The sequence below is a fragment of the Nothobranchius furzeri genome, chromosome 1 (genome assembly GCF_043380555.1).
Source record: "Nothobranchius furzeri strain GRZ-AD chromosome 1, NfurGRZ-RIMD1, whole genome shotgun sequence".
Classification (NCBI taxonomy): domain Eukaryota; kingdom Metazoa; phylum Chordata; class Actinopteri; order Cyprinodontiformes; family Nothobranchiidae; genus Nothobranchius; species Nothobranchius furzeri.
In genome coordinates this window covers 57,324,909-57,337,360 of record NC_091741.1, presented here as the reverse complement: position 1 = coordinate 57,337,360, position 12,452 = coordinate 57,324,909, and the positions used below count along the sequence as shown (strand labels likewise).

Genomic DNA, 12,452 nt, shown 5'->3' with positions numbered 1-12,452 from the left:
CTTTCTGACTGGCCAACTAGAGACCAGCTCCATTGTTATTGGGGTTATTTAACAGGTGTGTCAATCATGGATGTGGTTCAAACAGGCAAATCAAATGAAATAGCCTATTGATGTAAAATTAAAAGCAAGTTTGGGTGATATTGACTTTAAACAACTGGAAAAAAGAACGGTGCCTTATCTACTTATGCGGTATTTTACGTCCTTGTTGCACCTCAGCTGTTTAAAGTAGGCCCGAACGTGCGCCTCTTCAGTGACTGACGGCCGTAGGCCCCTCCCAGCAGCGCCTGACGCTAAACCGCAGCCCCGTCTTGTTTTCAGCCCAACGGAGCTCCATTTTCTTCTTACCCGATATCCAGGAGATTCAAGGCTTTGAAAATGAATGAAGAATACGACGTGATCGTTCTGGGCACCGGGCTAACGGTAAGAATGTGGCCAACAATGACATATGCAGCATACACGTAATCTGAGCCCGGATACCAGCGCAGTAATCGTTTGACAGCTTGGCTTTGAGCTAACTGGGCCTAACAGGCTGGGCTAACGCTAACTCGCTAGCTTAGCCGCTAACCAGAGTGGGCAACAACATGGAATGGACAGAGCTAGCACAGTGCTAGCACTTTAGCTCGAGGAGAAGATCAACTAAACCACCTGGAAACTTGCACAAGACCAGTCCCAACGTATGCTTACAAATTAAGAAAATAATATTTTGACTTTAGTCCACTCTTTCGTTCCACTTCTCATTATAACTACAGCACCACTTTTAAATAACTATCCAGTCACAACGAGATTATAGGGCGGATAAATCCGCTAGTTAGCTAAATAATTAGCCTGCTAACGATTCAAGAGCGACTTTTTTTAAACTTCCGAGAATTTTTACACGGATTTTGATAACAAGATATCCGAGTATGTCACGCTAACATCGTTTTATCAGCTTTTTGCACTTAACATGTAACATTTTCCTTTTTATGCGTTAGCTCGATGGACTTCAAAACTTTAGCTCTACAATTGTACATGCTTAATTTATCTATCAGTCAGCAAAGTGGTATAAGCCTGTGCTTTTATTAATTTGAATAAAGCCGCTAAAACGATTTATCGTTAACAAAATCCCGGGATTATTTTCAGTTGGTGCTATCCGCACGTTAGTTGTGGATTACCTTAAATTTATTTTTTCTTCGATATGATTAATATGAATCATCTTCTCTCAATTAGGATAGTTTAGTATTCCATGTAGTGGGCATCACTATGGTTGGTGTTTCCCTAACTGATCGTTGCCAACTTAGGCCACAGTTTTATAGAGAGAGTTTTACTTCCCGACTTGCTGGTTTTATTTGACTGAAAACAAGTCGTAGATCCCGTGATTGTTTTTATTGCAGGTCAGTGGGCAGATTCGTGTCAAATCGGAGGAGCAAAATGATAAAATATGAGACTCTTTAATCTCTTGAACGTTTTGGTACAATTCAAATGCTGCTAATTTAGGTTTCTGCCTATGCTTGTTCAGCAAGCAAAACAGAAAGCAAGCAAATCGACAACAAACCCTAACCCAAAAAACGGAAGGTGTAGCTGGATGGGTGAAGTGCAGACACTGAGAAGTGTTGGATGACTTTGGTGGGATATTTAAGCCCAGTTTTGGGTGTGGCCTTGCCAAGAGTGGAAGTGAATGTATGCAGCATGTACTATGAAGCCCAGCCCTTCGGTTCTGGTTTCCAGCAAACTGATCATAATTTAAACCAAAATAATGTTTAATGGCTCGTTAATGTTCAGTCTTCTATCAGTGATTTCACTTCTGCCCTCCTCTTTTTGCATCCCACTAATAATTAGATGCAGTAATTTAAGGTCGCTCATAGGGGTCAATTAAATAAAAGTTCATAAGAAAAGCTGCACTGTGAAGGTTTTAGTAAAGTAGAACTCTCAATAACAACAATGAAACAAGTTTTACTCATTTTACATTTGTAGTTACTACTTGGCTGAATGGAAATCACTTTAAAATTCTGAATAATTTTGGACCTTACTTTATTCAGTTTTTATTGGATTACATGACATTTGATTCATGTTGTCAAGTATTTGCACAAACTACTGAAATTTGTTTTATAAGAAAGTAAATATTCAGAGTTCATGTTTTATAGGGACTTATGAAAACAGCTGTTTAATTATTGTGCGTTAAAATGTATACTGATAGTTTTATGCAGACGTGATAATGCAATCGTAAAGCAAAAATCTCTGGTGTATTGAAATAATCTTGTGCAATACCACGTGAGAACAATCACCATCAAATGAATGATTAAGTAACACAACACTTGTCTTTCATTTTACCATAAAAGTAATAGTTCCACATCTAGTTAGTTAAGATAAAAGTCAGTCAACTGGGTTTATGCTTCCTGCCCGATGCACTCTCCTGATGTAGGGGATCCACATTCTGTTGGGAAAAACTGGTGCCGTGGCTGCTGCCATCAATCAACTACTGCTGAGGCAGATGGCTCACCTGATGGCGTGTCATTCAATACCTAACCCATCTGAACTCAGCCTAGTGTTTACTTATGCTGTTTTTTTAGGTTGTGTGTGTTTGTGTGTGTGCCTGGGAAATGGGTTGTGGGATTGGGGATATATATATATTTTTTTTCTTTTTTTTTGTGTGTAAGTGATGGAAATATAGGTTATATGGGGTCATTTTAATCTGTAAAGCACTTTGAGCTGCATGTTCTTTTGTATGAAAAGTGCTATACAAATAAAATAAAGCTTGATTGAAAACTACATTAGCATGACACCAGAAAAAAAAACCCATTCAGTCAAAAATGTCATTGACTTGTGTTTTTGATTTAACTTGGCTATTACCATAACTTCAGTTTAAGCATGGGCTCCAGTTGACCACAACTTCTCTTTATGCAGTTTTATTGTTGGATTGTTTTACTTCAGGTTTAAGTATTACTTTGCGGACTTAAATGTTTTATTCATGTTGTGACTCTAGTTGTTAAAACGTATGGGCCACCATACTAATCAAACCAGATGTCTTATTAGAAATGGACGCATGCAGTGCATGTGATGTTAATAAGTAAACACATCAGAGAACTTTGTAATTGGCTCTAAAATGCTAAACGCTACATTTTGACCCAAGGATCTGTATCTCATAAGTTGTTTTTAGTTTAAACATAAATCTCACTTATGTTTGCTTTTATGTCCTGTTTTCATTTGGCTTCTTTTTTTCTGCCTAAAACTTGTTTATCCTCCCCTTTCAATCTCAGCCTTGAAAACTGGATAGCTGTGATGGTAGGGGTCATCACTACAGTTGGTTAACAAAACATATTCAACAAATAGTGGCTCGTTGCATAATTTGTTTATGTTCTAAGGCTTTTTAAAAATTAAATGAAATATCTAAAAAGTGGCCATAATGTTGGCTAGGAAATCTGGAAATTTGAAAATGAGAAACTTGATTTAATAAACAGAAAAAGTGTGAAATCTAATCTCTGTATGAATAACAGAGAATGCAGAACAACTGAGGGGTGCTTTGTTTGTTTGTGCTGCTGTTGAATTCTGTTCTCTATAAATACAAAAAACACAACTTGATTGATTTTTTTCCAGTGTAACCATTCACTGCACAATTTATTTTTACACATACTTCTTGTTTGTTGTATGCTTCATGCTAACTTTCAGCCAGTCACGAACTTGCTGATAGAATCCTCTCTAAGCTATTTGCCTTTGGGGAAGGGCCAGTAAGAGCTTTTACCAGTATAACCTTCCGAAGGCAGCAAGAGTTCAAGGACTTGATAGTTTATTTTGAAATGCCTGCACATTAAAGGTTCAGCTTCTCACATTGAACACTTGTATACTTTAAACAACACATTTATTTAATTAACTTAAAATATAACCAATTACAAATTTAGCTTTAAATATACTATTCACTTTAAATACCGTATTAACCCGAAGAAAGGACGACCTAGATTATAAGATGAGCCCCCTTTCCAAGACTAATCTTCATGAACAATACTATTTTACTACAAAATTTCAGAACTTTGATGACTTGTGAAATCAAAAGTCAAATGAGGCTTTTATTCAGATGCCCTCTGCCTCGCTGTACTCACTCACTCTCATTCTCACTCATGCTGCTGTGGGGTGTACCATCAGATTGCTACACCCGCCGACTTCTCACAGAACGTCATCCTCACTGCTGTCCAATGCATCCATGCATATAATGTTTCAGTAAACAGTCCAAACATGAGGCATCTGAAACATAATAGAGGAATTTACATTTCAGTGGTGGAAAGAAAACTCACTGCACACTACTGCCAACTAGTGGTCAGCCTTTAAATTGCACCAAAAGAAAAGAAAATGCACACGTTTGCATGTAAATTCTTCCAATAAATGGATGCATGGCTTTTGAATATCAATACAATATTGCTGGAAAAAATATCACTATATATTGCCATATCGATATTTTTGATACACAGCTTTTGAATATCGATATATCACTGAAAAAGTTACCCAGATATATTGCCATATCTAGGGCTGCAACTAACGATTATTTTCATAATCGATTAATCTGTCGATTATTTTTTCGATTAATCGATTAATCGGTTTGTTATTGTTTAGCTATTTAACCTATACAAGTGATGGATGCATTTCAGTTAAGAAAAAAAAACATAAGAGAATTGTGCAGTTGACTGCAATCTATTTTATTGCACATGAACACAGTCAGCAGTATAAAATGAGCTAAACAGTGCAAAATATCAGTCCAGAATAATTTTTTAGCATTAGCTGGAAGCCTGCTCCTTCCACCATGGATAGTGGCCTCATGTCTTTTACCAGCATGTTTAGAATAGAGTTTGTAAGTGGTATGAATTGCTGGGGGGTGAGTGTCTCTTTCCCCATGTAGTTGTCCATCGTTGCTTGTTTTTTTTCTGCATAAGAAACACAAATAGACTGAAATAAGTACACATATAAAATAAAGCAGCACACACACTACAACACTAAATCAATATTATATTATTTGAATTAATTAACAATATACAGTGATCATTTATTTTGAGGGTTACGTTCTACAAAATAGCCCGCAACAGGAGATATTCAGAAAAAAAGTCTAATTTTTTTACTATTAAAAAGCTCTAAGTAAGAAGCTCATGAGGTTTTTACTTTGAGTCGGGAGTGTTTAAATTAGCTAGAAAAATGTGAAAAATGATTATTTTGTGTAATACTGTTTAAGAAACATGATAAAAATGTGTTGTGAGGCGTTTTACAGCGTTAGATAGTAAAACAGCCTTTTAATAGTAAAAAAATGACTTTTTCTGAATTTCTCCTGTATTTAAAAATTGAAAGCGTACAACTATGCCGCGTTATATTCACCTGGACACAGCTCGTCTGTATATTTTTCACCGCGGAGTTGTCCTTTTTTGAATGAGAAACATAGTTATGGGTTTGTGCCGTTTTTCTCTTAACTAGAACATTCTTATAAACAGACGTGCTAAATTTGGCAAGCGCATGATTCACAACACGGAGGAGATTCACGATTGCATCTAGTCAATCAGAAGTAGAACACCGTAGACTGACGCGGCAAAAAAACATGTTTAACATCCACTATAACGAACTCAGCTAAAACACTAAGTCCAGCTTGTTTATTTTCTGTTACTTACCGGGCTGGCTCTTCCAAATGACGGCTCACTTGACCGCGGTGCTCTTCCTCAGCCCCCACGTTTTCGTCTCAAATGTTCACTTAGGGACGTCGTGCTTCCGTGCCATGCTAGATGGTTTTTGCATATTTTGCCTTTTCAATGCATCTAGTGAAGTGCTCCCATACTCGTGAGGTTTTTGTCCGGGGTTTCTCTAAAATTTTGTCGCTTCTATTTTTCTTCCGTATTTCCTCTTGTTCCGCCATCTCTCACAGCAAGATGAGCGTCAGTAACGTGATACGTCATGAAAACCGAGGGCACTCATTGGCTCATTTCTTCTTCTACGGCTCCACTGGTAGATCAGTGGCTCATTACTGCCACACACTGGCGGCAAATTTAACAGCTTGTAACCGATGTCAGATTGTGGTAAAAATAGACTTTATGCGGTAAAATATGATTATTAAACAACTAATCGATGACTAAAAAAGTTGTTAACTATTTTAATAATCGATTATAATCGATTAAATCGATTAGTTGTTTCAGCTCTAGCCATATCGATATTTTCTTACATCCCTAGTATCCATGTTGAGCTCTGATCACATAATAATTTGATTACTCCATTATTATATTATAGCTCTGATGTCTATGTAGGGGTTAGGTTAATGTTGCTCTTGTTTAAAAACATCCTACTTGTTATGACACTGAATGTAATTTTAGATGGCTCCTTATTTGTGGTCAGTGATATGTTGTACTTGTAAATTTTAATAAGTGGCCCAGAAGTCCAGTCTTAGGTTAGGTTGGTGCACCATTAAGAGATCAAAGTTGGGCTGGGCGATAAATCAATTTATCGTTGTCAACATTTCTGACTCTTATTGAGATAATTTTTCCCATTTTTACTGGGCCATATCGCCCAACCCTAGATCAAAGTAACATGACTTTTCATTTTTAGTGTGAACCAAGTGGAAACCTTCTGCAGTTCTAGATGAATGAGGACCTGTTATTGGACTTTTTCACCTATCTGGTTCCAGATTTGAACCGGTGATGGGATTGGCTTAACACCAGTACTGGTATGTACTTACTACTGGGCCAGAGAAAGAAACTACTCTTGTAAGGAATGGGAGGCCGGCTCAAAGAGAAGCAACAATCTATGAAAGTGTTTGCTTCTCTCTGGCTCTTGCTTACACAAAATACTCAACTTTTACTTTAATACGATGACAGATTAGCAGGAATTACACAAGCTCTGTCTTCCTGCAGTTTTTTGGTTTATTTTTGTCCGTTGCATAATTAAAAACACCAACTAGCCTCACAGATAAAACTTTTAAGTAATAAAGGCATCTTAAAATATATTTTCAAAACGATAACATTGTTCATTACCAGTGTGTTTTATGGTCCTGCTTGAGACATCAGCTGTAACTCCAGTTTGCAGCAGCATGTTCAGATTCTGATCAGACGAGTGCGTTCACAAACACCAGCTGTTTCACACAGAATTTCTAAGCTACACTAGTGATTAAGTTTATAATTTGATCTATCGTTGCTTCAGGATTCTCTTGACATCTAAAACCGATAACTTACAGATCGAAGTTGGAACCAATTCTAGTGCTGCGACCAGTTTAGTGGAGAAGCCCTACTATTACGGCACGTGGGATCTGAACTCCTGATGCGTTAAAGCACAAGGGTTTCCAGCAGTGTCTTGACTTTTCCATTGGATAGGGAACATTCATATCCTCATACAGACTCTTCATAGTCTTTATTTTGGAGGATGGAAAGCATTTAAACGTCAACAAAATTGAACATTGGTCGTAGCTTCCTACCAGGATTGTCATAAAAGGATAACTTAACCAGCAGCTGGAATGTGTAAAAGGAGCGGGAGCAGCCTGTAAGTCAGTCTTGATCATGTGACGCAAACTTTAAGACGGGGTTTAACGAGGTTAACTTGCATTATGGGGAAAAATACCAAGAGGGACCAAACAAGGCACTTCCTGCACCGTCTGTTAAAGTAAACCAGAACATAAACTTGCTCCGTTTGTTTCTTCTAGTAAGAGTCAGAGTAACAAGTTGAACTGCATGCCTTTTGTGTTTTTAAACTCTTGTTAAATAGTAAAGCTTGTTTTAAAGTTTGCAGTTGCATGAAACTGACTTCATTCACATAATTCCACAAATGTGGAGTAATCGCTTTAAAGTGTTAAATGAGCAGAAGTTCTCAGCAACATAAAATGTGTCCATTTTACTCACCCTGCTTTAATTCTCCCTGCTCCATTAAAAAGCTTCTGATCTGAAGGGTTTAACATGAATGGAACACTGGAGTCTGTCTTTTTCTAATGATTTTAATTCTAAATAAATTTTCAACAATTGAATAGAAATAGCCCCCAAAAGTTCATGAATTATGAAACATTTGAGCTCTCTCAGGCGGAGTTGGTCACGGGCCAAGATCACTGAAAAGTAATAAGGAACAAATAGTGTGATCACAGACACATTTATGTCTTGCATCTATTCAACAAGGCGGAAGCAGTTGGAACAAAAAATCATTTATTTTCTCCCTCCCACCAGGAATGCATTTTATCGGGCATCATGTCTGTGAAGGGGAAGAAGGTTCTCCACATGGATCGCAACTCGTACTACGGCGCTGAGAGCGCTTCCATCACGCCTCTCGACGATGTAAGTCATCTTTAATACATCCCATCGGTTCTGTGTCTACAAGAAAACACCGCAGATGTAGGATTTCTGTTTGTTGGGTTTAAAATCCAGATGAATTCAGTGTTTAGCTTTTATCTGCGCCTCTTGTGACAGTGGTGTTCTCTGATAATGGGGGTCTCGTTAAGCCTGTTAAAGTAAATGTCTTTGTTCAGTTTCTGATTGTGGATCAAACCAGGAGTTGTGCTCTTCCCTACAGCTCTTCAAGCGCTTCAACATTCCTGGAGAACTTCCTGCCTCTATGGGAAAAGGCCGGGACTGGAATGTGGACCTCATCCCAAAGTTCCTCATGGCAAATGGTACTCTTCAGTCACAAGTGTCTCCTCCTGCTTCAGTTGTCTTAGATATGTCAGCTTGGTGCAGACTTACTACATTGTTACCTTCGTATCTGCATTAAAGTGTTTTACTTAAAAAAAAAATAATTTTTCTCCAGCCCTTTGGTGTTTTGTTTAGACAGAGATTGTTTTATTATCTATGAAATCTCAGCCTCTGTTTAGAAATGTGTGTGTGTGTGTGTGTGTGTGTGTGTGTGTGTGTGTGTGTGTGTGTGTGTGTGTGTGTGTGTGTGTGTGTGTGTGTGTGTGTGTGTGTGTGTGTGTGTGTGTGTGTGTTTCAGGTCAGCTGGTGCGCATGTTGCTGATCACACAGGTCACTCGCTACCTGGATTTTAAAGTGATTGAAGGCAGTTATGTCTACAAAGGAGGGAAAATCTATAAAGTCCCCTCGACTGAGACCGAGGCTCTGTCATCTAGTAAGTTTAGTCAAACGTGAAACTATTTTTCTCTCACATCAGGCAGCGAGTTTCTCTGAATCCTGGCTCTTCTCCTTTGCAGGCCTCATGGGATTGTTCGAGAAGAGGCGCTTCAGAAAGTTCTTGATCTTTGTTGCCAACTTTGACGAAAACGATCCCAAGACTATGGAAGGTGTTGACCCCAAAACCACGACGATGAGGGCCATTTTCCAGAAGTTCAGCCTGGGACAGGAAGTTATTGACTTCACTGGTCACTCCCTGGCCCTGTACCGCACAGACGAGTCAGTGGTCCTTACAGACTTTATAGTCGTATGATTCCTGCCTGGCGGCTCCTGTGGTTTAAAGCTGGTCTTCGTTTCTCCTTCCTCAGCTACCTGGACAAACCTTGTCTCGATGCGATAAACAGGATAAAGCTTTACAGTGAGTCTCTAGCCAGATATGGCAAGAGTCCTTACCTCTACCCTCTGTACGGGCTTGGAGAACTGCCACAAGGCTTTGCCAGGTATGACTCTTGCTCACCTGTATGCCACGAGACGCATCATTTTTGTTCAATTAGAATTTTTATGAACCATATAAGAATGTCCTCTTGAACTGGCTTTTACTATGCTATGTTCTTTATTAGTGCCTAGGAGATGAGACAGGTTTGTTATTCCTCCCTTTTAGTAGTAATATGTTTGTTAGTGGAGGTTCCTCTCCTACAGAGGAAGTTCTCTTTTTAGACACTAAAATGTAAGCAAACATGTCTGAGAACATATTGTGGTCACAAAGGAACATAAATGCGTCCTCATTGATGATGCGAGACGACATTTAATCACTCAGAGGTTATATTCTGCATTTTGGTCAACAGCAAATGTTCAAAGTCTACCCTGTAAAGGAGCTGGTGCTGCTGCCATCAGCATTTTCAACAAGGCGTCAGGTGTGATGGGTGTTCTGGTCTGCTTCCTTCCCAGGCTGAGTGCTATCTATGGGGGGACATACATGTTGAACAAGCCCATTGAGGAGATTGTGATGGAGAACGGGAAGGTGGTGGGAGTCAAGTCTGAGGGAGAGGTGAGCAAACTGTTGCAGGGAGTCGCCAGCTTCCTGCTTTTGGCTTGAAGCGACAGCTGAAAGGTTTACTTATAAAATATAATGGCTAATCTTTAGCTAATTTACTGTGCTGTTGCACGTGTTTGGCTTGTAATAGTGTATTATTCTACCATCAGCTAAAATCGTTTGACACTTCGGCTGTGTTTTATCATCACAGATTGCCAAATGCAAACAGCTGATCTGCGACCCCAGCTATCTTATGGATCGAGCAAAAAAAGTGGGTCAGGTGATCAGAGTCATCTGTATCTTGAGTCATCCCATTGCCAACACTGGTGACATCAACTCCTGCCAGATCATCATCCCTCAGAATCAGGTCAACAGGAAGCATGGTGAGTGCTCAGCAGAATCCCTGCATGTGTGTGCAAGTGTTGTTGGAAGTCACTTTTCCTCTTTGTGCAAAAAAAAAAAGCTGTGATGTGTTTGAGGTTTGATTGCAATGAAACAAGTTTTGTTTCTGCAACCATTGCTTTCAGAAAAATACCTGACTCTGGGGAAACAAGACTTTTATTTTACAGGCAACTGTTTTTTAAAAATGTAATTTTTTGTTTTTTCCAGATTGCTGTTGCCGATACTGGCAACTTTAAATTAGATTTTCTGGTCTTTCATTTGCAATGTTTATTATTAGTCAAAGCTAATGCAAAAGTTATGTTAGGCCACCAGGGGGTGCTAAAACTTGACAACAAATGTTATAAATGTAAATTTATTTTTTTTAGTACAATAAAATGTGGCATAATTTATTTTGAAGCATCTTAAAAGCTTTAGGAGAAAAAATTGTCACATGTAAGATTTCCAAATACTGTAGATGATACTTGGGTGTACTGGCCCTTAACCTGGGTCCTACTCCTGCTGTTCCACGTGTACAGCCGTTTGTGCCTGGGCCGGTTTTCCAGCCACACAGACAGAAACTGCATGTTAAGTAGATACCTAATATTGATGCTGCATCTTCTAGTGCCCATTGGAGGCACTGACGTAGTTTTTCTCCCCCCCCCCAGACATCTACGTTTGTATGATCTCCTTTGCTCACAACGTGGCAGCAGCGGGAAAATACATTGCAATTGCCAGCACCACAGTGGAGACGAATGACCCAGAGAAGGAGGTCAAGCCAGCCCTGGACCTACTGGAACCCATTGAGCAGAAGTTTGTCAGCATTAGTGACCTGTATGAGCCTACTGACTTGGGCACAGAAAGCCAGGTACGTTTGGTACTTTACCATAACAGTAATATTTGTCATGTGCACTGCATCAGTGATTAACTAAAAACAAGAAGTTACACAAGGTTTTTTCTTTTTGGTTAATTTTTTTTGTTTAAACTTTTATAAGCAATTAAAGGCATCTGTTTCTTTATCAGAAATGATGAGTCTTAACATTTATTTCCCTTTTTAGATCTTCATCTCCCGCTCATACGATGCCACAACTCACTTCGAGACCACCTGCGATGACATCAAGGACATCTACCGCAGGATGACTGGCTCAGACTTTGACTTTGCAGAGATGGAGCGCAAAAAGCAGGACATCTTCGGTGACGCTGCGGAGTAAAGACGACGCATCCCCACTATTCCAGATTATCAGAGGAAAATCTAAAAAAATAGAAAAATCTACACAAATATGTACCCACCCATGGGCTAACCAGATAATCCAATACATGGTCTGCCCTTTGAAGAAGTTTTTGATCTATAGAGGGATGATAGTGTTGTTGGATCGGGTTCAGGGAGAGATCAGTGCTTTTTTTCAGATCACATTCAGGTGAATATTGCACTAAACTGAGGTTTATGCTTAATTAGAAAATATCCTATATTCTTGCGAGTCCTATTAAGATGATGCATAGTCCAAAAATGCCAAACCACAAGAGAAGTCATTCTCAATGAAATTGTAAACATGCTGGAGGGTGCATTTTTCTGTCTCTGTTCAGGAATTGCAAGATGTAAAATGTCTTCAGAAACGAACGTTAATTCCTCCAGGTGTGTTTCTATGTCACGTTGGGAAAAATGGCTTGGCTTTGTCCTTTTTGTATTAAATCATGTGAGGCATGGAGTGTTTCTTGCAGGGTGTGGTAATTTCAGCTAAAACAGGCCATTGCACCACATTCATATAGTCAGACTTTGTGAAATGACGTGGTTTAGTGTGTGTTCTTGGCTTTTTCATGTATTCTTTTTAAACTTTACTGAATATTGTCATACCCTGGCACTGCCATGACAGTATACTGTAAGCCAAGCCATAGTGGTGTCTGTGTTTGATTTTAAATGACCTGAACCTGTTAACAAAATGAGTTACTATTGCAACAGGGGGAGCACATTAGTTTATGTATTTTACTAAAATGATGTGAGATCCAAG

At 39.0% G+C, this 12,452-nt stretch overlaps 1 protein-coding gene and 1 long non-coding RNA gene across 2 annotated transcripts; one reads left to right on the top strand and one right to left on the bottom strand.

Moving 5' to 3' along the window:
* The first annotated feature begins 263 nt into the window (after positions 1 to 263).
* Positions 264 to 12,451, top strand: gdi2 (GDP dissociation inhibitor 2). Its single transcript, XM_015956113.3, has 10 exons — positions 264 to 420; positions 8,139 to 8,246; positions 8,482 to 8,581; positions 8,899 to 9,033; positions 9,116 to 9,314; positions 9,404 to 9,535; positions 9,984 to 10,083; positions 10,280 to 10,451; positions 11,115 to 11,314; positions 11,505 to 12,451. The coding sequence occupies exons 1-10, from the start codon at positions 376 to 378 to the stop codon at positions 11,655 to 11,657; spliced, it is 1,344 nt and encodes a 447-aa protein (XP_015811599.1). The 5' UTR covers positions 264 to 375; the 3' UTR covers positions 11,658 to 12,451.
* LOC139068838 (uncharacterized) lies at positions 4,638 to 5,843 on the bottom strand. The gene is made up of 2 exons (XR_011520091.1): positions 5,616 to 5,843; positions 4,638 to 4,886 (listed from the first exon to the last, which is right to left on the bottom strand). It is a non-coding gene; the product is annotated as an uncharacterized lncRNA (long non-coding RNA).
* Position 12,452: the final 1 nt, after the last annotated feature.

What these genes read in the sequence shown, in the direction of transcription:
- gdi2 (XM_015956113.3), top strand. Translation starts at nt 376, where the DNA reads ATGAATGAAGAATACGACGTGATCGTTCTGGGCACCGGGCTAACG. An exon ending in GACCGAGGCTCTGTCATCTA is followed by an intron (nt 9,034 to 9,115) that starts GTAAGTTTAGTC and finishes TCTCCTTTGCAG; the next exon opens with GCCTCATGGGATTGTTCGAG. An exon ending in GCCCTGTACCGCACAGACGA is followed by an intron (nt 9,315 to 9,403) that starts GTCAGTGGTCCT and finishes CTCCTTCCTCAG; the next exon opens with CTACCTGGACAAACCTTGTC.